At 45.4% G+C, this 26,285-nt stretch overlaps 1 protein-coding gene across 3 annotated transcripts in view; it reads left to right on the top strand.

Moving 5' to 3' along the window:
• The window catches only part of LOC121599301, a 51,066-nt gene that overhangs the window by 4,979 nt on the left and 19,802 nt on the right, over positions 1-26,285 (top strand). For all 3 annotated transcript variants that reach the window (XM_041927011.1, XM_041927009.1, XM_041927010.1), the window contains exon 2: positions 6,815-7,197. In XM_041927011.1, coding sequence (XP_041782945.1) covers positions 7,137-7,197 — 61 coding nt within the window. In that variant the 5' untranslated portion in view covers positions 6,815-7,136. The remainder of the gene's footprint in view (positions 1-6,814; positions 7,198-26,285) is intronic.

Raw genomic sequence — 26,285 nt, 5'->3', positions numbered from 1 at the left:
CAGGGGTTCATGCATTCATGTCCTGTCAAAAATCTGATTAACCGTTCTCCCGAGAATGGGGGTTGCACCCCGCCGACGACGAGCGACGACCGCTTCTGGCCAAAAGCAATAATGTCGTCGTTGTCGTCGTCGCCGTTGCATCATGTACCGGGGCATTTGGTTTAAAATACATATTCAGCGCGGCCAGTGCATGGAATTTGACACATTTGCCGAAAAACCGAACGATTTCGGGCAGAACCGGGAGCACATTCATTGCAGCTGGCCGGTTTACTGCTACCCCAAACCCCAAAACCAAGGACGCATTGTGTGGCGTAGGGGGAACGCGTTTGGCAGACCAGGCGTGCTTGCCCTGCAATTGCCGTTTATGCAGGCTCTGTGTGTGAGTGAGTGTGCCGCGGAGTGTTGGAATGTAGGTAGACTGGCCACAAACAATGGCAGCGTATGGACTTAATTGCTGGTACGGATATTACACCACACCACACCGTGCACGCCGTGTATCGGGCGGGAGGATCAGGTTGCATTGGAGCGAGGGATTTGCAATTGCGACGGAACGTACGAGATAGGAGCGATCAGCTATCTAAGCCAATGTCGCAATGGTGTGGTATTATTGCAGAATGTTTAGACGTATTATCTAAGCGCTTGTTCGGTAGAGACACATCTGTCTCTGTTCTGGGGTTAGCGTTTGGTACGAGTAGTTTTATGCAATTACAATATTGAGCAAATTTATATCTTTTGCGGACATTTAATAAGAAAAAAGAGTTAAAAGAGAATATGGCTGGTAGTTTATATTAAACAAAAAGTTTATATAAAAGATTGATGTAAGGGTTACTCAATGAAGGAATTCTCATATATTTTTGATGCAATCATCAGTTATATTTTGAATATTTGGATATGTCAGCCTCAAAAGCCTGACTGAGTGACTGAGTTCATGTCCTCGATGTTCTCAAAGACATTGAAGTATCCTCGTTGCAATAGAGTGTTCCGATTCTGTAGCCCTCTTTCATGACGTACATACTTAACACTATCAAGAAATATTGTTCCCAGTCATCCCAGCAAATATTTGATTACAAGGCTCCAAATACTCTGAGAGCAGATCCAGTAAAACTCATCAATCTAATAATTTTTCCGATTATCTTCAAAGCATGATAATTCTGCATGAATTGATTTTAGTGCCTGAGGCGTAACAAATTTTGTATTTAACGATAGATGCCTGCCAAGACCTATTTAAAACATGGGATCATGATGTTACGTTTGCCCGAAAAAGATTTCTTATTGGTTCTAATTATCATCATCAGACATTAACAAATTAATTGATGAAGATACCAATAGTTTCCAATATTAACATGAAAATACAAATCCTGTTATAGTTGAAACTTCAATTCCAAACTTCACGTTAAAGTATTGAATGTTGTCCTCTTGGCGAATTTCTTAATTATACAGAAGGAAGGAAGGTGAATTAATCATAATTTGTTCAAAAAACGGTCCGTTGAGCATGAGAAATATGAAAAATGCTTAATTTAGATTAATTAGTCTCAAAACCTTTAAACCCTCCCCAATGAATATCAACAACTCACGAGTTTCACATTTGCACAAATCTCTGTAATACCCTACCGTTGCACAAACCCATGAAGCTGCGTGCGTTTGAGTCCCCCGACCCGATCCGACAATAAAAACCGAAACTTTTCACTTTCTTCGAATCCCCATTTACGGCACGCCTCGCTTAGCATATTTGCTTCCGCTCGCGAAAAACGGGACCAAAAAGGCTTACAAACTTCACCCCGCACGAAAGTTTCACACCAAAAGCGGCCGTTTCGTGTCTCATTTCATAACCACCGGAACGAGGTACCACAACTCGACACTTCCTTATTTTTTCTCCCTACTTTGTTTGTAACCGCTGTAGCTTTCCCGCCCGCTTTACGAAAGCTTCCAAAAGACCCCGCTTTTGTCGGAAATTATTCGGCTCCCAACCCCCTGTTTGCCATTTTACACAGGAAAAATGTCGTGACTATTGCCGTCCGTGAGCTGTTTACTGTGGGAAACTGGGGCGATGGTTGCTCCCCTCGGCACACGAGCTGCCTATTGGGAAATGTGCGTCGAAGTTGTTTTTAGGCATGCAAAACAAGCGGACTAGCGGCCTGGCCGTTTATTTTTACGGATCGAAACCCTGCCAGACCCATAAAACACGAAGCATGGGGTGTGAAAATGAGCTGTTGGTTACTGTCTGGTCTACTATCAGTTCGATATGGTAATTAAATGTTCGCGTGCGGTTTTACTCGTTTTGTCGTTATCCTCCACCAACTCCAGACACAGACACAGACTGCGTGCGCCAAACACACACACCGAAGCCTTCTAAGAGGATTTTGATTCCGGCCCGTCACGCCATTCGGTGGAAACGCGCACGCGGTGTGCCGGTGTGCGTTTAAGTAGCTTCGGAGTAATACCACAACACAACCCCCCCTGGTCGCAGTGGCACGTGTGTGCACCCCTTCTATTCCCCCCCCCCCACCAAAAGCACTCGTTCCGTTCAAATACACATTTGTTTTTTGGGGAAAACCCCTTTAGTATCTGTTTTTTTGCACGCCTTCGCTGTAACATCGTATCTCGCCACGTGCGCCCAAAATTTGCGAGATTCATTCGCGACCACCGGGCCAGCTCCTACCCTCTCCCCCCAATGCTTTGATGCTGTTGGTGCGGGAAAGATTATGCATGCTCGGTTGGGCTCGGTTGGGCGCACCCGTAACCGCGATGTAAATACGCGCTTCGCTGCGTACGCGCCCAAAGGGGACCTGCCAGGCAGTCCCTACACGATTATTACGCACGCAGTGCACGCGAGAGCAAGCCCTTCTATTAGATTGCTGTTATTGCAAGCACGAGACGCGTTGAGGTAAGCCTTAGAGTTGGAAACACTCCCTCTGCAGGACCCCGCTCAGAAACGAATCAAAGGCTTACGATTGACGATACAGCGGGATGTGAAAGCGGTGCAAACGCTATATCGAACAGTTTTTTCCCGTCGAGATGAGAGCAATAGAACAAAAGGAGAAGCTCAAATGCACCAGCTCCTGCACTATCGGTGATTTGTGATGCGATTTTAGAAATAAATCCAAATGCTTTTACTACTTCCCTTCCAGCATCTATTACCAGTTTTAGGCACGAGTCTTTGTGTGAGTGTGTTCGTCTACCATCACACACTCCCCATAATAGTCGCTCCGGTTTCGTTTCGAGCCAGCAAATGTTTGGCCTGAAATATTTACCTTCTTTAAGGCAGAGAGGGCCGCCAGCAACTTGCAATCGTGTGCGACAGTTGGAACCGAACCGGTTGACATTTATGATCAAATGTTGTCTGAGTGTCTGAACTGCGTGGCAGTGCCATAGTCGCTCTTTGTGGCAGTGCCAGCATAACAGCATTCAATGCGGATGCCTTTTAGCTTCTCTGTCCTTTCTTTCTCCGTGTGAGTCTAGGTTTGTGTGAATGTTTCTACGCCACGCCTGGTGAACGATCAATAATCGTCTGTGCCAAGATGACTGTTGGATTTAACCCAATTTTCATCGATCGATAGGCGAACATAGGGAGGGAGCTCGACCTCTTCTTTTTTTCCCCCGTTGTACCCTTGTTCTGTGTCTGTGTTCGCACACAAACAAAGCGCATTCTCCGGGCGAAATGTGGCCCAGTCACGATGGTAACGCTGAATCGCACCCCAAAATGATGCCAACTATTGTCCGCTAGAAATAGACCGTGCAATGAGCGAGTGAAACGAGGGAAGCATAATGAGCGAGCGTTTGTTTTGGCTTGTTGCAAATAAATTGGTGAAACAAATATGTAAAAGGCGCTCAGAACGTTTTTTCATGTGATAAAGTTGCTTCAAACAAGTAACATTTGTAACGCAGGAATTGATACTTAAATGAAAAATAAATTAGTTCTAATTTGATTAAAATTATGTTTATATTTTTCTAGGCCTTGTTTTTCCCCGCACACTGTAAATTGTTTGTGGCACAATAAAACACAAACAACCATCCCATCCCAGCATGGCCTAATGAAACAACAATACCTTTATGCGCTACCTGCACATCATTAATGCGCATCACTCACTAACGATCGTAAAAAACGCTTCAAGCTAAAAAGCGAAAGCGAGTCCTCCGAAGCGACCTTCATCCTGCTGACAGCGAAAAAACAACAAATATAGAATGGTTTTTCTTTTCACTTGTGAGAAGAAAGCTCAACATCAGTGGACAGGCAACAAGGGAGAAAAAGGACGAGATTATCGCCAGCACCATAATTAATGGAGATGAAATAGCTTCCAGAGATTATTTTTGTGTGGACATTTTTAACCTCAGAAAACAGCAAAGACCGTAAATTAGGTAACAGTTGACCGAAGGAAATTGGGCCTTAACAGTTACGTACAACAATAGAATCTTGATTCCCTTTGGCATGGAGTATAGTGACAAAACTTTCACCGAAAACGTAATTCCAGATAATAACAAGATTACAACACTTTAAGTGGGCAAATGATGTAAAAAAGCGGCAAAGAAAGAAAAAAGCCAAAAACCGAGCCTTATCAAAGTTTCCATGCCGAATCACAATTTGTTCAGCATTACCTGCCCTACCTCAAAACCCTTTTCCTTTGCCACCTTGCATGCCACCGCACGCTCCAGCTATAATGAGCAGTTCCAGTGCCACATTTTTCGCCCTCCATTTCTTCCACCACATTCCATTCGATGAAAAATGAGCCACCGGTAGTTTGGGTGTGACTTTTCTTCCGTTCATACTACCATCGTCTCCATCGCCTCCATCCACCCACAAAAAAAGCGGGAAAACTATTACTCCGAGAGCGATAGTTTACTGCCAACTGCCGCCCGTTTCCGGCGGGCACGTTCCTGATCCGTCCGTTGTTACCGACCGGATGTACCGAGAGGAAGCAAATGAACTGGGAATGACTAATTGATGAATTCGTGCCATCGCTTTCCCGTGCTGGCATTTCGCTCGCAATTTAACGATGGAACGAATGGAAGGCAAATGGGTGTGTGTGTGTGTGTGCGTGTGTGTGCGCGCGAAGTATGTAAGGAAGGTGTTAGAGCGTGGAAAATATTGCTTACGTGGGACGTGCATTGTGCCGGCGTTGAAGCTTTTTCCCGTTCTGCTTTCTTGCGCGGTGCTTTATGGGTAAAAGTTTCCCCATTGAGTGATTATGGTTAATCTGTGTCAATTTGTGAACCGTTCGAACTAACCCAGATATTTGTTCTGTATGAGATATCTTTTTTCTTTCGGCTATTAATAACGTTTAATTAAGCGCTTATTAACCTTAAAGGCCGTTTTCTTTCGATCGTTTCAGTAGGACAATCAATTTTCTTTTCTAACTTCTCGTACCAACACTCACTCCGATCGTTGCATATTTCCACAGTTCCGCTTTAAGGCGACTGTAGCCTCGTTTGCAGCTCGATGTACAATGGCTTTCGATGTTTCATCGACCCTTCAAAAGCCACATCGCGCTCCGTACCCATCCTTCAAACCGTGGTCGTTCCGCCACAAGCTACCGGGCGGCTCCATTAACCAGAGCGCGCGGCCCGATGCCGCTTCCGAAAATGGGCCCTCCCCGCGACACTGCCCCATCCTGACGCACGGGCCTGCCTGATGTAGAAAATTAAATTATTTCCATTAGTTTTCACCGGGCACGTGGGAGCCGCGGAGGGAACCGGTGGTAGCTCCGGTGGAAAATTATAATGAGGCTTTAAGATTTGGGTCGAGTGCTTTCGTTCCATTTTCGTTCCATTGCCGCGATGCCTCGGGGTTAGGGCGGTGGGGCAACGTGGCTTTCCCAAAATCGGTCCCTAGGTTTTTGGAAACCAAACATACCCACACAGATACACACACAGACACAGAGGAAGCCGTCACGCTTACAACAACATCGCCCTGCGGCTGACGGAATTGAAACGAGCCCCGGGGTTGAGCGTCAGATCAGTGTAGGGAGGGGGAGAGGGGTTGTATTTATGTTCGCTCGTTCTTTAAGGCATAATTACCGAATACATTAAATTATAGAGAGCCGAAATTCTGAAAATACCACGCTTTTTTTTTTAACCTCACTCTCTACCCAGTAAGTGTCGGTCGGAAGAGTGTTGCGTGTTGTAAGATCTGTAGGCTTTTTCCTTTTTTTTTCGAAGCTTCTGTATTCTTTGAATAGCGATTGCGTAGTCATTCTTTTTTTTTCGTACGATGGATGGAAACAGAAAATTTGCATTTTCGATGAGTTGAGGTGGAGTTTCGCGGGAACAAGCAAGATGCAAAGCAGCACCTGTGAGCGGGTTGTTACGGCGGCTTGGAGTTAGATTAGGAATGATTTTCCCCAGCTTTTCCACAGACTCCTTTCGAATGCATTTCTAGAACCTTTTCTCGTTTTTCCTGCTTTACTTTAAATAAAAAACAAAACGTAATAATTATAATGGATGCAATTTAACAATGTTACCCCCTTCTCTCTCTCTCTCATTTTCTTCTACAGAAATAAGCTACTGGAAAAGGGAGATTGAATTTTCTGGTGGAGAAAGATTCAACGTGCTGCGCCAAACTGGACGTGCTGTGAATAGTTTCCTTGTTTTTCGCTCGACTCGAAGCGAAAGATTTTTGTTTTCATCTTTCTTTATTGTTTTCGTTCTCATTCTTTCCCCGTCTGCTATCTATTCTAATGAACTTGTTAGCTGTGTAGCTTTGTGCGTTGTTTATCAGTGCAAACTTAATTAGTGCCCATTAGACTTATCTTCTCCACTGCTTTCTTGTTGATTTCTTGGTAGAGTAACATTATAATTCCTGTTCTCTTTTTTCTATTAGTTTTGTGTAGAAAATCATTCAAGTGAAGCATCAGATGTAGTAAATAAATTTTATTAAATAAAAGAAAGAAGAAAAGCAGTGCTGCAAACCTGTATGCTAAATGTACTCCGTGTGGAAGAGTGTGTTCCGTGTTTGAAGGGTAAAGCAGCAGCAACTTATATTAAAAAATAAATAAATAAAGTGCACCTTTCACGATGATACGACGCTCGAGTGAAGAAAAGTGAAGAGTATTTTCACCTCCCTCTGCTTTGCTAGTGATTAAAAAAACATTCGGCCACGAATGGAAAACCAAAACGAGGGATAAAGCAGGGCCCATGACGTCATGATAGCAACGATTGACCGACGCGTTTGGATTATGTTTCTTTCGTATCTTCTTTTACAATGTAAGTATGACTGTTTGATAGTTAGCTTATAAATAAAACAAATATCGCCCATTTTCTTGGAAACCGACATCTTCAATGTGAATCATTTCTGTTACTCCACATTAGTAATTCCTCTCTGTTCCTCTTCTGCTATTCTTGAATTGTTAAAATGCTCCCTAATCATCACGCAGGGTTGGGTCGGGTCGGGTCGGCAATCATTTGCATTTGGATGCTTTTTCGCTTCACTCCACTTTTGATAATGAATTAATTCCATCAGGCTCCATTTTCCACTGCCGGTCCCGCCATTACCTTTGCGTCCGCTTTTAACGCTTGAAGCTGAGAAAGTAGTGACCGGAGGATTCCCTTTTCTTGGAAACACCAGAAAGTGGGTCAACGTTAAGATGTAAAGTAGCGCCGGTGTTGAAGCTCATAATCACTAAAATCTGAGAAAGTTTTGCTGCAAATGTTATGAATTTTTTAGCAGTTTTGTGCCTTCATTTCTTATGGGTCAACGGGTATCCTTTCCTTTCTGTTGCTGTACTTTCATGCCAACAAATGTACCACGTGCCCCTTTCGTTTTAGTTTACGGGCAGAAAAAAGAGAAGCAAGATAATGGAAAACTTTCAGCATCAACGCACTACCACATAAATCATTTACACCTCAGTGCGTTGTAATTATGGTTGATTTTTATGCCACAAAGCACAACTCGCTCCCCATCTAACAACCCGTACCTACCCTGCATTCAGAAAATGATGCGTTTCATTTTCACCCACTCTCGCCCACCACTAACCATCCTTCTTATCTGCTTAACTGCACCAGCGCATCAGATTGCAGTACAATTTGCACAGCACAAATTGATTCGATCATTCAGGCGTGTATGATGCGTTTCCCTTCTTGCATGTGTGTGTGTGTTATTTTATTTTTGTTTTTCCTACATTCCCTGTGGAACGGCACAAAGCGCAACAGCTTTGCCAAAGCGTACCAAAGCACGGGCACAGAGTCAGTCGGTCCCCAGGAAGGCAGCAACGTACTCGTGTACACCATTCTGCAGACATACGAGCGCTCGTCTGCACCGTGCACAGGACGGTGGCAGCAACAATTTGACTATCCGGAACCGAGACCAGGACGGATGGATGGATGGATGGCATACCGTGTGGAACGTCCCTCGTGGGAAATGGGGATGTTCGTGGGCTCATGGAGATGTGTGGCGATGAAAATAATGATGATGTGCATGCATTCTCGCTGTACGAGCAGTCGTTTGGAGTGTTCTAGAAGGTGTATTGGAAGGGCGAGAGGTGTTAGATTGTTGGTTGTTTGGATTTCTATCTCACATCGCTCGCTTGTGGTGTAGTTTGTTGGAACTTTAGGATGTAAAAGTAGTTTGTAACTAGTTTCTGTAATGCTTTAAATGTATGAGGAATATTCGGTAGAGTAATGGTGGAGAAAAAAGCACATCCAGTGTGTAATTTTACTCTTTTCCAGGAATATCAGCTTCATACAGGAATCAACAATAATATTCCACAGAAACTCATAACGCACGAACTATTCCCACTTCAATGCACACCCTAAAAACATCATTCCGAGCGATCCGTTTCGCAATCAAATCGCATTTTCGATACCGAGCCTTATATTTGTAAACCGACGTTCCATCGGACGACATCGCTTTCCCAAGCTCAGGCTGGAATCGCAACACTCCCACGGTGCGATTTGCTGTGTTTCTCCAAACGCCCCGTGATAGTGGCTGCTCGGGTTGATCGCCAAACATGTATTCGTTACTTCCCCGGAGCATCGAACGCCTCAAATCACTCCGCTGCACTAGGCAGTTGGAAAACTGGGACGACGAAACTGAAACATATCCAATGGCGGCTGCTGTTTGCTAGCATTCACCATCGATAGCAATGCTTCTCCCCGTCCCCCGGGAGCCTTCCGTTTAGGTACACATTCGTTTGCTTTCGTCCGAACGGGGGCTGTGCAGGATCGGGAAACCCGTTGACCGTACCGGAAACCCGATAGGGTTGTGAGCCTTTTTGTCGAGCGAGCGTTCGCACGGCCCGTGATCACGTGCTTTACACGCGTAATTGATGTTTGCAGCGCCACACAGAGAAAAGGCTCTGGCCTAGGCCCGACCAAACTCAGGACAAACACACACACACACAGATCAGTGAGCTTGACGGGGAAAATAGAGTGAAAAAAAGAGAATAGGCTGGATGTAAAAAAATCAGTAACAAGGTTCAGAATGAATGATCAGGTTGTTTTTTTTTTTTGGTGCGTCTTCTGTTGGAGCTCAATGGAACGTGCATCTCTTTTTATTAGACCTGATTAATTGAACTGACAATGTTAGTTGCATGTTCCGGTCATGTTGTGGCGGGATTTAGGAGCGGCACGGAGAAGGATAAGGTTTGAACAAGGCTTGCGAGTTTTTTTTTTTGATTGCTCTCCTGCCAAAGGGTTTATGTACAGCAGCAGATGAAAAACAAATAAGTTTTTTCTGTAGTGTGTTTTCATCTCATTCATAAAAGGGATTGTAAAACGTAAGCAAAGGAGCAATCATTTTACAGTTTGCATTTGGAAACCTGTTTCAATAAATGTGAAAAAATTACTCAGGAAATGTGAAAAAAGGCTAGAACTACCAAACTTAGTCAAAATAAAAAATAAACTAGAAAACATAGTATAATATATTGCATTGCATACCTTCAGGCGCTTAGCAATGTTTTTCTTTTCTATGAATTGTTGATGCTTGTCCAATTCTTTATTTGACGGTTAAATTATGTACGATAAACTATAAATTATATCAGTTCACGTGATAGCCATAACTGAGACATTTAATTATATAACCTAAACCTTAAATGTTATTTTAAACATATAATAATAATTATATTTGAAGACAATTGATTATGAGACTATCAAATTATCTAAGGAAATATGGACTTTTCACAAACTTACGCTTCAATCAACGGAAAATTGCCCTCTCATCCAACCATCCACAGCGAAACAGTCCCAACCTATTTGCAGCCTTATTTACACGTACATCAACCCCATTCGCTGTAATTAACATCAGCTGAGTAGTCATCCTGTCATCAGTTGCGCTGCCAGGCAAACGTCTCCTGACACTTCAATTCGTTTTTCACCGGCTACGTAAGTGCCACTTGCACAACGGTGTAGGCCGTACCCGGCATTCCAAGCGCCCTCTTCAACCGACGCTCGCGCGCCCTACGATTGTGGTTACACTTTTGAACCTCAAGCCCGTAAGCCGACAGTTACGTTTCGCCGGTGTAGAGTTTTCAACTTACTACGCCGCGTCTTTTCCTCGCAGCGTCGTGCCGTGTGCTGGATTTATTATTCGTCTGCTAGAAAGCTGCGTAACAAGTGGCTGGGGTTGGAGAGAAAAAATAAGCTGGCAGCCGTCGGGGGCAGGCAGCGCCGAGCTCGAAAGCTCTTAAACCCATTACACCAGCCGGCAGAGTGTGGTGTAGCGTAGAGATTCATATTAATTAACCCTGTGTGTGCGTGTGTGGTGACACACAGTAACCAGGCAAGGTGTGCAAAAGTACAAAGCAAGAAGCTGTGAAAACAGCGTGAACTCCGGGAACTTTGTTCGCAAAGAAGCGAGTGTTTGTAGCTGTTTGTAAAGTGTTAGGGGGAAACGAAAGGCTTTCAAAGTGGAAGCACGTGAATGTGTGACAAGTACGGTGGCGGAGAGTTACATAAATAATAACACACATTCATATTAATATTAAAACATCTCATCAAGTTCGTTTACAGACGGCTATAAGTAATGATGTAACCAAGAAGGCAGTGGTCTCCACCACGAAAAAAAGCTCGAATCTCTGCCCTCAAGTACTCACCTACACATAATGTAACAGCACACTGTGTATCATTTCCAGAACGTATAGACGGACCGAGAGGGCTTCCTTTGGTTTTTATTGCGTCGATAAAAGACGTTGAGAGAAGTTTTTCCCCCTTAACGTAAAAGGTAGGGCAAAGCAAAGCCTTTCCATGCTCTCAGCAGCACGGAAGACCAAAAAATGACGAATTACGGGACGCGCGAGTCGGCGAATAGATTATCCCTGATGATGATGGAGCGTAAAACCGGGAAGGGAAGCGGTTTGTTTTGCCGGAAATCAAAATCTTCCTACCGACCAACCTGCCCAACAGTACGGGAAGAGGAGAAACAACACAGCACAACAATAAAACCTTTTCCCACTTTGAGCAGGAAAAGATACACAAAGGAAAGGCTAACCAGGCGAAGGAATCAGCTCTCGTTTCGGGCTGAAAACAAAGTAGTCGCAAAAATGAACACCAACCATACTCCACACACACCCAGCCCGAAACATAAATCTCCGTTATGCGCTCATTTTTTCCACTTTGTTCGGTGCGTTTTGTTTTACTTTTTTGAGCCCTCTTTTTTTGTTGTTGATGCCGTTATGCACGATAAATTACGACCATTCCAGCATGCCTGCGAGGTCCACGGATAAAAGAATCACGAAAGTAGGTATTGTTTTGCTTTCTGACTCACGTGCAGATCACCACGTGTACTCCGTTCTGGTGGCGGTTCGGAAAGGATTCTTCTCGCGTTGATCCAAACAAAAAAGATACCACGTAGGCAGCATTCATCTCTCCTGTTCCATGGCGGGTAGCGCCACCGAGCAGCCAACATTAAAGCACCGGAAGCGCGCGTAATAATTCGCTCCAAATTTGTTGGGCTCAAACATACAAACATCCGGTGCCGGTGTTAGCGCTTAACATCGAAGAAGGGGAACAAACAAACAACAATCTTCGTTCTTGAACAGTATTTTGCCTTCAAAACGTAGTTAAAGATGTTGTTAACAAGATATCCAGAACTACAAAAACCAACACGGATGGAAGGAAATAAAAATGTGAAACTAAAGGAATCATACGCAACGCATTCCACTCGAAAATGTCGACAGTTGTTTAATGCTCGACGGTCGCTTCCCCCGACAAAAACAAATCCCGAAACCAAATGGCCATTGTGGGGCCAATAAACTGCTTACAATTCGATTCGGACCATTTTCCTGGGGTGAGCCACAGCTTGGACACACACACACACACACACACACACACACACACACACACACACACACACACACACACACACACACACACACGCGCATACACTTTCGAGCCGTCGTCAACCACGACATCTCTGGCGTATTTGTATCTGCTTCAGCTGAAATTGGTTTTCCATTGGTTTTTGTTACATTTTCCCGTTTGCCGTCCCTTGTTCTTCCTTTGCTTCTCCCTGTACGTGGTGAAAAATGCGTTCTCGGTACGAGGCAAAACGGTTAACGATAAATTTGTGCGGTTGTGCACCCAAAACGTACACACCGTGCGAGAAGAATGGGAGAGAAGCAAACTTTCTCTCTAATAAACTTCAACGCATCATAACCGTCCAAAGCGATTTCGGTACGAAGGGAGGAAACGCGCGCGGAAAAAGGGTCGCCGCAGGGGCTTAATTTTTCGAACGGTGGCGAGCGGGAAAACCCACAGCATTCGGGACCAAAACCCGCGCTCGCCCTCAAGAAAGGAAAATGGCAATAAATATTCAGGACACGATTAGTTTGCCCGACGCACCATCCCGGCTCGCCGGGCTCGGAGCGACCAAACCAACACGTGTCGGTACTTAATGAAATGTGACGAGGGTTAGTCACGGTATGTTGTGAGTCTCTGGTTTGCTCTCCCTTCTTTCGCGTGCGCTGCTGCTTCCCGCGCGCGTCCGACCGGGCCATCGTGTCCTCGGGGGACCTTTTGCTTTTCTACCCGATTTATCGCACATCTTGGCCGTTTTGTCTCGCAATAATTTGAATGCCATACATACACACACACCCACACACAAAGCGTCATGTTCTGGGTGGATGATAGCTGTGCCGCTAATCCATCGATTCCAGCCATTCATCCCACGCCAGCAGCCACAAGAGACAGACAAGAAGGGAAAACCCGCAACCGTCAAAAAGGATGATGGATAAAAAGTATTGACGACGATACGGCAAACAGTGATACGTACCGTCTGGTGAGAGTGAGAGAGAGAGAGCGACAGCACAGCTTCCGACGACGGGCAGCTGAGCTGAATGCTGAAGGACACGAGTAAGAGATCATTCCTACCACCGATCTTGTCATGTCGGTGTGTTGTTTAATGATACGCTGATTTATGATTATCTTTAGCGCAAACAAACACGGCACGCGACTGATGGCGTTTGCTGACGAACGGCGCCCGGTGGCTTGGCGTGCAATGATCTTCCGTGGTTCGGCGATAAGGGGATTTGTATTGGAACGATACGGACGCAGCAGGGCGCAATAATCGTCCACCACTCCAGCGGGCTGTACTGTGTTGGATTTGTTTGATTAAGATGATCTGATTGTTTTGATAAACAAAACGTGCGCAATGCGTAAGTGATGCATTATTTACAATGTTCAATATTAGCTCGATTTAGTTGAAGAAAGGTAGATGGATCATGTCTTGCAGAAGCCGAAATTGCTCGTTAATATCATATTTACCACTATGCTTGCGATCTTTGCTGCCTACTCTGTAAAACAGACTTTTGTATTCTGAGCCTGGCAGTAGATACATTGATTGGTCCAGTGAATGAAGAATTCCCCATGATGCATCAAGCGATCTTCCAAGTCATTCCTGACGACCTTAATTATTAGTTAGTTTCAATTACTGTTTTGTTTGTCTTAACTTACAATTGAATTGATGTTTAATGCTACACTACATTTAACCAAAAGAAAAAAAAACCTATGGAATACACATCTTGGTCTATTTTGAAGAATGCATCAAAAAATACCTTAAACCTTAATTTATCCACCCAAAAATTGAAATATTGAAGAACTTAAAATTGTATTGATTGCAGATATTAAAACTAGAATTTTCAGCTGAAGACTTCAATGACTGTTTCAGTGGAACTTACAAACAAATTAGATGTTCAATGATGTAGAGGAGCCTGGAATGTACCAGGCATCTTTTAAATGATACCTAAACAAGCACATTTGTTCGGTATCAAACCCTCTGATCTGAAGCATTAAAACTTCAACATCAATAATTCCTTGACATTACCCTAACAAGTTCAAGTAATTGATGAAAACTACACCGTGCCAGCTTACATGTGATTAATTTCGTACATGAGCTCACAGATCTCCCGCCTGCTCTCTCTCCCTTATTCGATCTGTAACAATGTTCCCCGCACGAAGCTCAACTCCAAACCCTGACAGCAATCGTCATTACAAATCAGCAGGTAGCATCAGTAGTAGATCGAAAAAAAAAACTGCGTGACTTCCGGCTGCTGGCAGTTGTTCACAATTTTCACATGCTCTAACCCTTGAGCCTCTGTAGCTCTCGCTGCGTGCCCATTACTTACCATTCCCGTATCAAAGGCAATGCCCCCGCCTAATGTTGTGACACATATTCGCCCATTGTTGTCAAACATGTTACCTTTGCAGTGGCAGACTTTTGGTACCGAAATCGCACCCAACAATCATGCTTGATGGTGATGACGATGGCAATATAATACGTTGTTACCCTGCCGACAGCCCAAGCCTTTGCGCTACCTTTGCGCTGTTCTGCCCCTGTTGTTCTCTGTCCTCTGTTTTGTAACATGCGTCGCTGCCGTAGATGGTCCGTAGCGTGTGTGTGTATGTGTGTTTGTGTGCAATTGTCGTGTATCGAGGACAATATCTGAAGTGGGGTGAACACAATTAAGCCGCAGGATATTCTACAACCGGTTTCGAAGGTGCATGTGTGGCTCGAATGGTTCAATTGTGCGTTAAACCCTCCTTTTTTCATTCCTTCTTTTTTTTTTGGTTCCTTTCACCTTGTCCCGTTGGAAAGTGGCCACGGGGTGCAACAGAAAATGCAACGCAAAACTAAAAAGATGCTGCTAGAAGGCAGCGACGCTTCGCAACAAGAAACCACTAAGCCGTGCTAGATGAACGATTATTGCTATCTGCGCTGCCGGATGGGAATTATCTATTGCTCGGAACCGATATCAATTAAATCTACTGGAAAGAATTATCTCTCTTCTGAACTCATCTAAATTCTAGCTCTCTCTCTCGTTCTCCTAGCGCTAATGGTTAGGCTCTACAAGGGATGCTCGGTGACATTGCCCCGGATTCAACACCGGGTGCAATCCCTCCCAGTGAGGACCCCTTTTTTGCTAATCCTGCGCCCGATACATTAAACAAGAGAATAAAACATGTTCTACCGGGCTCATGTAAATCCCCTCTTTCTCACTTACCACTTCGGCAAAGCATTTGTTAATGCGTGTCGCACATTCAATTTCGAATTAAAACGGTGCCCGGATTTGCGCACAGGGATTATGAGGGCTGCTTGTTCCCCGAGTCTCCCGAGCGGTGCCAGCATGGGGTGCGTTATTTATTGCTGCCGACGTGTACCTCCTTATCCCCTTGCCGTTTGCCAGAAAGAGGAAACTGCCTGGACAATAATTTGATAATGTCATAGTTTAAATCCGGGTGCCTGCTAGAGCACTCCCTGATTTTATTGGGCTCGAGCGAACGATCTCGTTATCGATTGCTAATGCGCGTTGTAAGTACATTGGGTGGTGGTACTTTAGCGAGCGGCACTTAATACATCTTTTGTTGAGTGCAATATAACGGGGAAGTAATTGTTTGATTTTATTTATTCGTGAAACATTGACGTAAAGTGCTCGGATGACACTTTCGGATGTTTTAGATGTTGTAGAATGTCTATAGCCTTATAGCTGGAATGTTTAATACGCTTTGGAATCGTATGGAAACTCTCGACTACCACGATGTCAATGTCTTTGTTCGATTAGTTAGTCGATTCAGGATTATCCTGAATAAGAAGGATTTTGCTGAATCCAATAGGAACATTATTGGAGACAAAACCGTTCCTTTGAATAGCTTTCCCATAAAGGGTGTTCCACGAAGCCTTCGTTCCTGTTTCTTTTAAGAACGTACAGAGGAAAGAGGTGACCAATTTAACTGGATCAAGGAATCCAGAAGAAGAACATTTACTAGGAACAATCAAATTCAAATGATTTTTAAAACCAATAATCACAGCAAAGATATTGTCCAACAAGGTTGTCTTCCAAATACGACGAATTTGCAATCCATTCTTGCAAACTGTAACAATGGGAGGACAACATCAGTTACGGAGCTACGAAACCCTGATTTTCAAATAGGACCAAATTCATGTTATCGAAGGAAAAAGTGCAAAATTTCCATTTCAAAACCCCAAAACGATTTTTATGCTAAAACACACAATGAAATGAAATTAAACGATTGTTACTCGTTTGAAGCATAATGGTCTTATCGGTCGGAAGCGTTTGTTTTTTGGCAGCTCTCCGTTTAAGCGTCGCACGTGCAATGAACCTTAAGGCGGTGTTATCGGGCAAATTTTTCATCCTATGACAGATTCTTCTGCTCACGTATATTTGTTCCGGGTACAGAATTGGCCTCTTAGCACAGAAAAAAACCGAGTTCCTCTGGATGGTTTACTGTGTGACGTTTTTTGTGTGTGTGTTGGACCTCGTTTACCACCCCCCGCACAACTAACTAGGGCAATGTGGGTGGATAAGAAAAAAAAAACCATAAAGCCTCCAACGCTGAGTCACAAACACTCCCAAGAGAAGTGCAGCTTACTGAAGGAGCAAAAGACGGAGCGAAAAAAAAAAAAGACACGCGAAGGACACGAGCCTGGAGTTATCTAAATTACATCCTCAACCAGACGCAGGTTGATTTATGGCGTCATTAGTATGAATGTGAGCGTGCTCGTTTGCGCCCTGTCAGGCAGCCAGGGGAGCAGGGGGAGAGATGTACACACAAACACACAAACACATGCCACTCCAGTGGCTTAATGTTGGCGCGCTATCGCCCGTTTCGAAGGGCCGCTACGCCCGCTTTTTTACGAGCATCCTGTGGGGCGGATCGCTCGCAAGACACGGTCGAGAGCTGCAGGTTTTGCGTGCAAGACATTGCTGTGGGACCGGGCAGTGAGGCGGGTTGTAGAAAATTTAAAAATTCCTTCATCATCGACGCAAAGATATTGCACCCCGCACTCGCCTTTCGCCAGCCCGGTGGGTGCGGTTTCTCGTTAGTAGGGTTGTAAGACGACGACGACGACGACGACGACGACGACGCTCAGCAAGTGCACGTTGACAGCGGCCAAGGCCAACGCGTAACGAGAGCGATCGGTCGCGCTGTTACCGCTGCTTGCTGCGAAACGATTACGGCACCGTAACGAACGGTAATTGTGCAGAAGCTTCGCTTAGAAGTCGATAGTTTAACTCGCGAGAAGGTGAAATATTAGCTCAGTAGAGTTTCTTCCTTTCCAACCAGCCCTAATCGAAATCCAAAGTAGAAAGCCACAGTCACAGGAAATTTATAGTAAAATAGAGAGAGAGAAAAAACCCTCTCATTTTAGAACATTTTCATTTCCAAAAGAGTATTTCAGCTCACTTTATCCCGGGTGAGGTAATTTAATAAAACCACCCTCCATTTCCTTTGTATTTAAGCTGCCAGGAGGTGTGCCGAAAAGCGATCGCTTTTGCCATCAGCACAATGAATACGTTTCACGGCTTAAAGCAGGACGCGTCCTGGAGAAGTTTAAACAGACCCGACCGCTTTTTACGAAAGTCGACAAAGAAAGTCCCTTGGCCTTACTATCGATTGCAATCATCTGCCAGAAAGTATCCAAAAAGTAGCAGCATCAGCAGCAGCATGCACGCGTGCAAAAACCTCTGAGACACTGGCTGGGTGAAATAAATTTTCATCTCCACATGAAACCATCGCTCCCAAGCGGTGGCCAACAACGGGGAACACAAAGCAAGGAAACAAAAGGAAGCAATAACATTCCATCAGAGCGTCCCGGTGAGCGCCCAACACACTCCGCCCCGTCCACGTCTGTAGAATACTGATGATGGCAAACATGGCAAGCGCCACGATCGATAAGACTTCCACCGAGCAGTGGGGAGGTTTGCCGAATGTGTACCAAACTCGAGGCATAATCTAAAAATGAATAAATTCAAATCGCTTCATTTATCCAGCAAAAAAAAAACTAGGGGAGAGCATCTCCTTCGTGCTTTGTCTACTTTTATTATGCTGAGCCGCTTACTTACTCCCTTTGCTGCTGTTCGGTCCTCGTGGACGCCGTGGCGGTGGGGTTGTCGGCTTCGCAAATAAGAAATAAGTGCGGGGTGACATTTCGCACAACCGCCCAGAAGGGAAGCACCAAACCAAGAAACCACGAGGGAACAAAAGTGTGAGGATAATCGAATGAAAAAGGCGGCCTAAAACATTTCCGAATTGCGTGGCCTTGCTCCCCTCCGTAAGAAAAGCGTACGCTTTTCGTTGTCTGCTTGTCTGCTCTGCAGCAGGACTCATTGCACGGGGCCGAAAGCAGAGAAAGATTGGGCTTGGGTTTTTTTCCTTTCGCTCTGCCATTTCTTCTGTTTTGCCACGAGAAAGTCTCTTGGGGAGGGAAGACTATGGGGAAACAAACCTCATGGCCCCAACAGCGGCAGTAAATGGGGCCAGAGTAATGCTTCAGATTCGTATCGTTGCCGGTTGCATTTGGCTTGGCCCCTCATCGCCGTTCATCGCTTTCGTTTATCGGTATCGGTTTCCTGGGTGGGTGGTTGTTTTTTTCCTCCTTTTTTTTTGTCACTCGCGTGAGTCATTTTCCGATCGCGTCTGTTGATGGTGTAAGGAAACGCCTTCTCCCTAAAAAAAAAAGAACCGATTTTGGAGCTGTTTCGCAAGAGGCTATAAAACAGGGGCTTAGTCCAACGGCGTTGAATGTATCTTGTGTCCAAAGGTTTTTGTTTTGTCTTCTGGAATCGCGCCGCTCATGAAACAAACGAAATGAAATCGTGTCAAATGAAAGAGGATAGCCAAAAAAAAGCGCTTAAATAATACGGGATTGCTTTGGTTTATGTTTTTATCACCTTCCAAATAAAAATAAAAAAGATCCACGCGCTTGTAACACTGCCTCAGCCTCTGATGGCCTTTTTTGCACTGTCTTCTTCTTCTTGCAACAAGATCAAAGCATCGACCGACGGATAAATGTTGAAGATAAACAACGCAAAAAGCGTTTATCAACATGCTTAATCCGCGAAAAAAATCGAGCCTTCTTATCATGGGCAGTATCGTGGAAGTGTTTCAGTTCAGCAGAGGCTCAATAATGCCTGTCCTCGGAATCTTTTTTATAAATGTAGGCTGAAAGAGTGATTTAAATGCATTAGATATCGTTTTACGCAAAAAGTGACGTTTTTTTTATTGAAAAGACGGTTTAAGAAGAGAGAGATAACTTCCTAGATATGATTGTTTCGCTAGAATAGACCTGATATAGCCAATCGAGCACTCTCGCAACTCATAGCATCCCTTTCAATAGACGCCCCAGACAGGCGAGATGAATGAACTTCGGCAATTCCCCGAGGGCAATTGGGCTTCTGGCCGTCTTCAAAGCCTCCGTTTCTGATTACGTGTCGGTGGTTGCGTCTCGTTCGCCCAGCCATCCAATCTATTTCATTGGCCGGTACCGGAACAGCAGAACGTGATGGCAGCAGCAGCAGCAGCAGCAGCAGCAACAGCAAAAAAACAACACCACCCAGAGGGCATGTTTTAGATGGAATAATTACAGTCTCTACCGCACCGGATCATGAAAGGGCATTGAGCGAGATAGAGCGCACTGATGCTGATGCTGGCAGCCTGAATTGACCGATAATAAACGGTGGCCGATGCCGGATGCCCGGCTAGGCCGAGGTGGTTTAACGTAGAGCGCGCATTTAGTATTTATGAAAAATATGGCCCACCACTCCACAGCATCAGTGCCCTTGCGTATCGGAAAGTGTTGCAAACATAGCTTTGCACGGGAAGCAATCCCAGGATGGCTCTTCCTGGAAAAGCGATACTACTCGACTGAGATACTAAACGGTTTGCGCCTCTGGGGGTGTAGGAAGATATTCCCATTGTCTACCCGAGGTTTAGCTGCCCGACCGGCCGGTGAGACAGCAAAAGGATTTAAACAAATACCTTGAGGATATTTGACGACTAAATCGAAATCCCACCCAGCCGAATGGTCGTCTGCTGAGTGTATTCTATCCCCATAGGCCCCCCTCCGCCCGATAGCAGAAGGTTCGCTATCGACGGACAAATCGGCAGAGAATTCTCCAAAGACCCGCCGGCTAAGCGGCGGCGGGACACTGGTTGGACCGTTGTGGTGCGCCGGCTACAAGATTCAGGTCAGTTTAGGGACCTGTTGGGACGTTGGGATGCAGAGAACCAAGGAAGAGAAGTTTTGCTTTGTCGTGATGGTGAGATGGAACAGAGCTTTCGGTGCTCGGTGAGCAAAAGTTTCTGTTTTTCTTTGGTTGGTGGGACTGATTTCAGGAAGAAGGGCTCATATACAACCGAGGATTAGCACATTTAGATGATTGATTTTTACGCTAGATTAGGAAAGGACTTTCCACCCCTGTCCACCATAAACATGGGTGTTTCATGTTGTGGAAGTAATAATTATTAGCGATATCAACCATGTCGGATTAGAATGCGATATCGGTCGTCCAAAACGAGGGCATCTTTTCGTCGTACCGACCAACGGTAATGTATTCGCCTGTGCCGTAGCATTGCCTCCGAGAGTTCATGCATCAGAATTAATTTATAGGTTCCTGTGATTGTTTCCGCAAAGCGTCCACACGTCAGACGGTGGGCCTATTATCGAGCACGAACGTTGGAAAAGCGGAAGCTTAAATGTGACATTCATTCTACCACGTCTGGGGACTGGGCCGTCGGGAATCGATTGCAACCTGAAGCATACACGCACACAAAAGGGACTTGATCGTATTTCCGTGGACTCCGTGCTTCAAAATGGGATTGAATTTCCATCCCGTAGCCACCGGCGCTCGGCTGCAAATGAGCTCATGTGGTTTGGATTTAGCATGTACGAGGCGAAGCGTCAGAAGCGAAAACGGCGTCCAGTGAGACTACCCTGTGCTGCTGGGGGTGCCCGAGCGGTGGGTTAATGAGTGTCAAATGATTGTTCTCGCCAGTCGACGATGGTCGGGTTTTTGTTGGTTTACCACTTGACAGTTGGTACAGTTTTATCACGAGGTAAGGAATTCGCTCACCCAGCTGTACGACTGCTGGGATGAAGGGGGAAACAGAGCAAGCCTAGCGGGTAGTTTTGGAATGAAGCGATTGTCTCGAGTAGGATGATTTAATTCGGAACCAATTTGACCGGGAGACCGGGAACCATTGAGCGTGACGAATCGATGGCAGTGGGATCAGTTAATCGGAAAACTGTGGGACTGTACCATAAAACCATGGATTACCAGATCCTAGGATTAGCTTTGCCGGGGATGATTGTTGAGTTTTAACGAGTTCTGAACGAGGAGGAAACATTTCAGTGGGCTGAAGCAAATAAAATCAGCTTCGGAGGGCAACAGCAGCATCAGACACGGTCAAATGGAAGCGAAATTCTTCAAAACGGTAGCTACTGCTGAAGATAAACGCCTGAAGTTATGCTACCCGGCGAAACAAAACATTCCTCCAAAGTACTAATCAATGCATTACCTCCCCCCCCCCCAAAAACCATTGATTACCTTTGATGTTTTTCGCCACTCTGAGGGTGCTGCTTTTGTTTTCTTCTTTCTCTCTCTTTTCACACAAACAATTTCATCGCTTGTAAGCGCTTTTTACTTTGCCACAAAAGCAAGGGCACACATAAACCTCCACTAGTGACAATCAAGACGATCAAACCGACAGTTTGCCCCGCTTTCGAAGCGATATAAAGAAACGCTTCTCTCCGCGAAACATCTGAACACCATAAACAAACAAAAACCTCGGGCACTTGCCATCATTGTGTTCATTGTGTGCCGTTGGGAGGATGGAGAAGCCGATGCCGAACAGCGCTGCTAAGGTACGGTAGGGACGGTTCGTTAGTTCCTGTGCGACATTAACGAGCAGCTCCTTACTGTCGATGGCGAAGTGTTTCGTCAGCAGTGTCATGGGAAGGCAGCGTAGCTAGCAAGTTTTTACACCACCCTTCAGGGGAAGGTAAGGAGAAGTTGGGGAGATAGCAACAGTAAAAAAACTGACAGCCAAGCAGAAAGGACGCATCCTTCACACAAACACACACACACACAGACACAAAGAGCAGCCAGGACAGGAAGAAGCATCATCCATCGTCAGCCACAGATGCTGCGATGTTTGCTCTGTTTATTTCCTTTTCGCAATCAAACTGGTGAATTGATTGGAGGAATAAACACGACAACGGTCCATCGCCGTCGTTGCTCCTCGCGCGTTGTTGTGGCTGTTGTCGGTGGTGGGTTTTTGGTGCGTTTGCGATCGTCCTCCCACCCGGAGGTAGGGAAAAAATCTCGAACGTTAAGTAAATAGTCATCCGTCGCCTGGCGCATGGTTTGTGCTTTGTCCCATTGGTTGGGGGTCCTGTGGGTCCCGTTTTGTGCTGAGATCGAACAATTCCGCGACAAGCGTCACACTCCAAACCGGAACGAGGACGAGTGAGTGATGGCGAGTGATGGCAAATTAGTTTCAGGACTTCAAACAAAACGCTACCGGAATTCCCTTGCGCACACCCACAGCAGATGCTACCCACCTTCCCTCAGGAGAGGGAGTTACGGTGAGGATTACTTCAAGACTGACTGCCTCAAGCGCGGACTGGTGTCAAACTTTTCCGAAACTTCCTTACCGCTTCGACTAAAGCATACAGTACCCGCAGGGGGACGTTCTCCTGCGGCCAAAGCGATAGCAATTACTGGCGCAACGAAACGAAAACGGTGGTTGTCCTTCGTACGCTTGTGTTATATACAACACAGCCGTACCATCATCCAGAACCACCGCAAAGAACACAATCTATTTCGGAACATTTGGCTGCAATTTGCATTTCAAAGCAGTCCGGGCACGATAGCGCGTGCTCCCGTAAACGTAACGAGAAATTGTCCTCCCAATTTTATGTTAGGAACATACGGAGTTGTGTGCGTTGGGAAAACGTTCATTCATGTACGCGGCTGCTACTGCTGCCGGATGAAACACGCAAGCGGAGGGTTTACCGCTATCGCTTATTGCAATTGCGTTTCCCTGCTTTCGAGCATCCGTTTGCACCATATCCGATCGATCGATCGAGGTGGAAGTGAAACGGATCCCATCGCTTCCCTCCATCGGTGGGTAATATATCTTGAATTTCCTTCCCTTTTTTGTCCCTCGCACACGCTCGCAGGCTCTCCCAACGCTGACGCTCAAGATTGCCCCAAAGACAAGGAAGCATCATCGAAGCATCTGTCAAAAAATTTGTCCCTCTCGAATAGTGGGCCGAGTGTGCCAGCTCGCGTAGAATAAACGTGTACGTGGACCTTTCATGACTCTTGTGCTTCTTGTTTTTCTCATCGAACATACGCGCACGTCATCAACGCCTACCATAATGCGCCCCCGAATGGTATGTGAAACGTCGCGCATACTTTAGTAAAAACGTTGCATACATGTTAGGGGCGAAAGTCGAGAGAAAAAAAAAACCCCAAGCCGATGCGTCCTCAGCACTACGTAGATAGTCTAGCATTTCCCCAATTCCAGCAAACTCCCACCGCAGCACACATGTCTCGATACTCGCCCGTCTCAAATATGTATATTTATAAAAATAAGCGAACCGATCCGGAGGGTGGCATCGTGGACGTGTGGAATGTGTCTACAGGCAAGAGTTGGGGGGGAAGGGAGGGAATATAAAAACGCGGGCAAAATGTGTGTTTATTTTATGTGCATAACTTTCAATAAATTCGTACATCAACAACATGCTTTTTATGGTCCTTTTCTGCTGGAGCCTGGCAGCCCCAGTTTGCGTTTTGCGCTGGGAAGGTTTTGCCATTTGCCATTTGTTGCCGTAGTCTCGCCAATGCCGTGTGTGTGAGTGAGGGAGGCTTGTTCGTTTTATTTCCTTTATTGCTTTTCCGTTCCGTACAGAGAGATGACACTGGAGAGGTCGAAATTGAGATAGAAGCGTTTGAAAAATCTTCTTGTTGGCTGTTAATTTTTGCTTTCCAGATGATTTGTAAATAATATTTACTATCATTTTTGATGACATTTCACTCCAAATCAAGAAGGAACAACAATCGAATTAAGTCACAAAAGAGAATTCCTCCCCCTACCCTTCATTCTTTCTCTTACTCTACACCGCCCACTAATCCGAACCAATGTATCGATGAAAAGCCATTAATTTTAATGATTCCCCATATCAGCAAAGTGTCGCGCTGCCGTTTTGGATTTCGGATTCCCTATCTGCCGCCTAACCATAAATCACTCGCTGCTCGTCCTCGTCCCCTTAACGTATCTTTCCAAACTGGTGCCGACGAAAAATGGGTGTGGATTTTTCGTTCTTCCTCCCTGCTTGCCGCTGTCCTACTCCTAGAGTACGCTGACCTTCGCAGTTGACGCGAACGCGGACTGAATTATCCTTCACAACTGACGTCAGCGTGCGACGAAATAACAACTTCCCAACACACACACACAGAGCGTCCGTTACGAGCGCTGTCAATAAAAACGGTGGTCCGACTGTGAATGATATCTGTGCCACGTTTTGTCCTCCCGCCCATCACACACTCTCTCTCTCCCTCGATTAAACCAAATCGGCAAGAGATGTCCTCGAGTAGTAATGTTTGCCACTGTGCCTACCTCCCCCCCCCCCCCCCCCGGCCCACCACTCCTTACAGGCGCCATCGGCACACTGACAAACTGTCTCCGATTCCGGACAGTCGTCATCATTATGAGCGGTAAGCGGACGTGTATCAGTCGCCGTCGCCACCACCACCGCGGGATTCTGGCTCATCCCGGATGTTCGGATGATTATTTTGCTACCGCTGCCCCTTGCCTCCGCGGCACATTCCCGTGGATCATCAATTACTTTCGCCCAAGGAACTGTCAGTCGCACGCTTTTGTTATTTCTTCGGGGCCCCGCGCTGAAGTGGCGCTTTTTCTTTTCCCTTGACGTCTGTCACTGCCACGGTCATTAGTGTGGTTGTTGCGTAAGAGAGCCCTCCCGTTGTCAGTTAGCTGCAAGGGGGTAGCTGGAGGGGTGAGTGGTGGGTTAGCTTGTGGGATTGGGCAAACAATGGTTACCCGATTTGGAAGCCGAGGCCTGAGAGCAGAGCGACTGCAATCAATAACATTATTACCATCGACATCATCATCATCATCATCATCATCAGCAGCAGCAGCAATGGCAGCAGCATCGTCTTTGGTAAGCAGAGTCGCAGTGTGTGGGAGCATACCTGCGCTGTGTTTGAATTAATGCGGACACGTTTAATGAGGGATTGTCTTAGGGAACATTAACATTTGCGCTGGCGTCAGAAGGCGTAATGGTGTCGGTGTGGGGCCGTGGATGAATAAGCCTGCAGGCGTATGGAAGTCCTTTTGAGGAGTTGTAAATTAATTCTCAACTCATCTGTTCAGGGTGGAGAACAGTTTTAGGTAACATAATTGAAACAGAAATCAAAATTGAAATCTCAACATCTTGCATGAGCTTTAAGGCAGTATGCACTCTCCATAGTCCTTGACGAAATTTGAGTTCAATATTCAAATCCAATTCAAACTACAAATTGATTGCAGCTTTAAAGGTCTTTATTGCGTACTTTACTAGAAATAGTAAACGAAATGTGAGACATTCAACAAGAAGAACATTTAAAGAATAATTTTGAATAAATTTGAAGGAAGCACCATCACAACCAAAACTCCAAACGGCAAGCTTCACCGTCATTCATCAGCTGGCTTTGTTGGACTGCATTACTTGTCCCCTAATCGTGTTGAGTTTCACTTCATTTTCACACATTAATTATGTGAACACGTAAATGCTGTAATATATATAATAATTGCAGCCAAAGGAGCATTTTCATACGATCCCACAGAGCACCTTCGTCTTCGTAAAAGAATTTATTATTATTTTATCGTCTAATGAACATTCGCCGTTCCGATAAACGGGCCAAGTCGCGAGCAAAAAGAAGCCCAAATTGCTAAACATTTGTGGCGAAAGCGTTTTCATTCCGACCACCACGTTAGCACGTCCGCGGTGCGCTAGTTTTCCCTCCCGTATGCATGTAATAGTTTTTTATTGT

The sequence above is a fragment of the Anopheles merus genome, chromosome 3L, assembly GCF_017562075.2.
Source record: "Anopheles merus strain MAF chromosome 3L, AmerM5.1, whole genome shotgun sequence".
NCBI lineage: Eukaryota > Metazoa > Arthropoda > Insecta > Diptera > Culicidae > Anopheles > Anopheles merus.
Note: the sequence above shows the minus strand (reverse complement) of the source record. Positions and strands in the feature narration are given on the sequence as shown.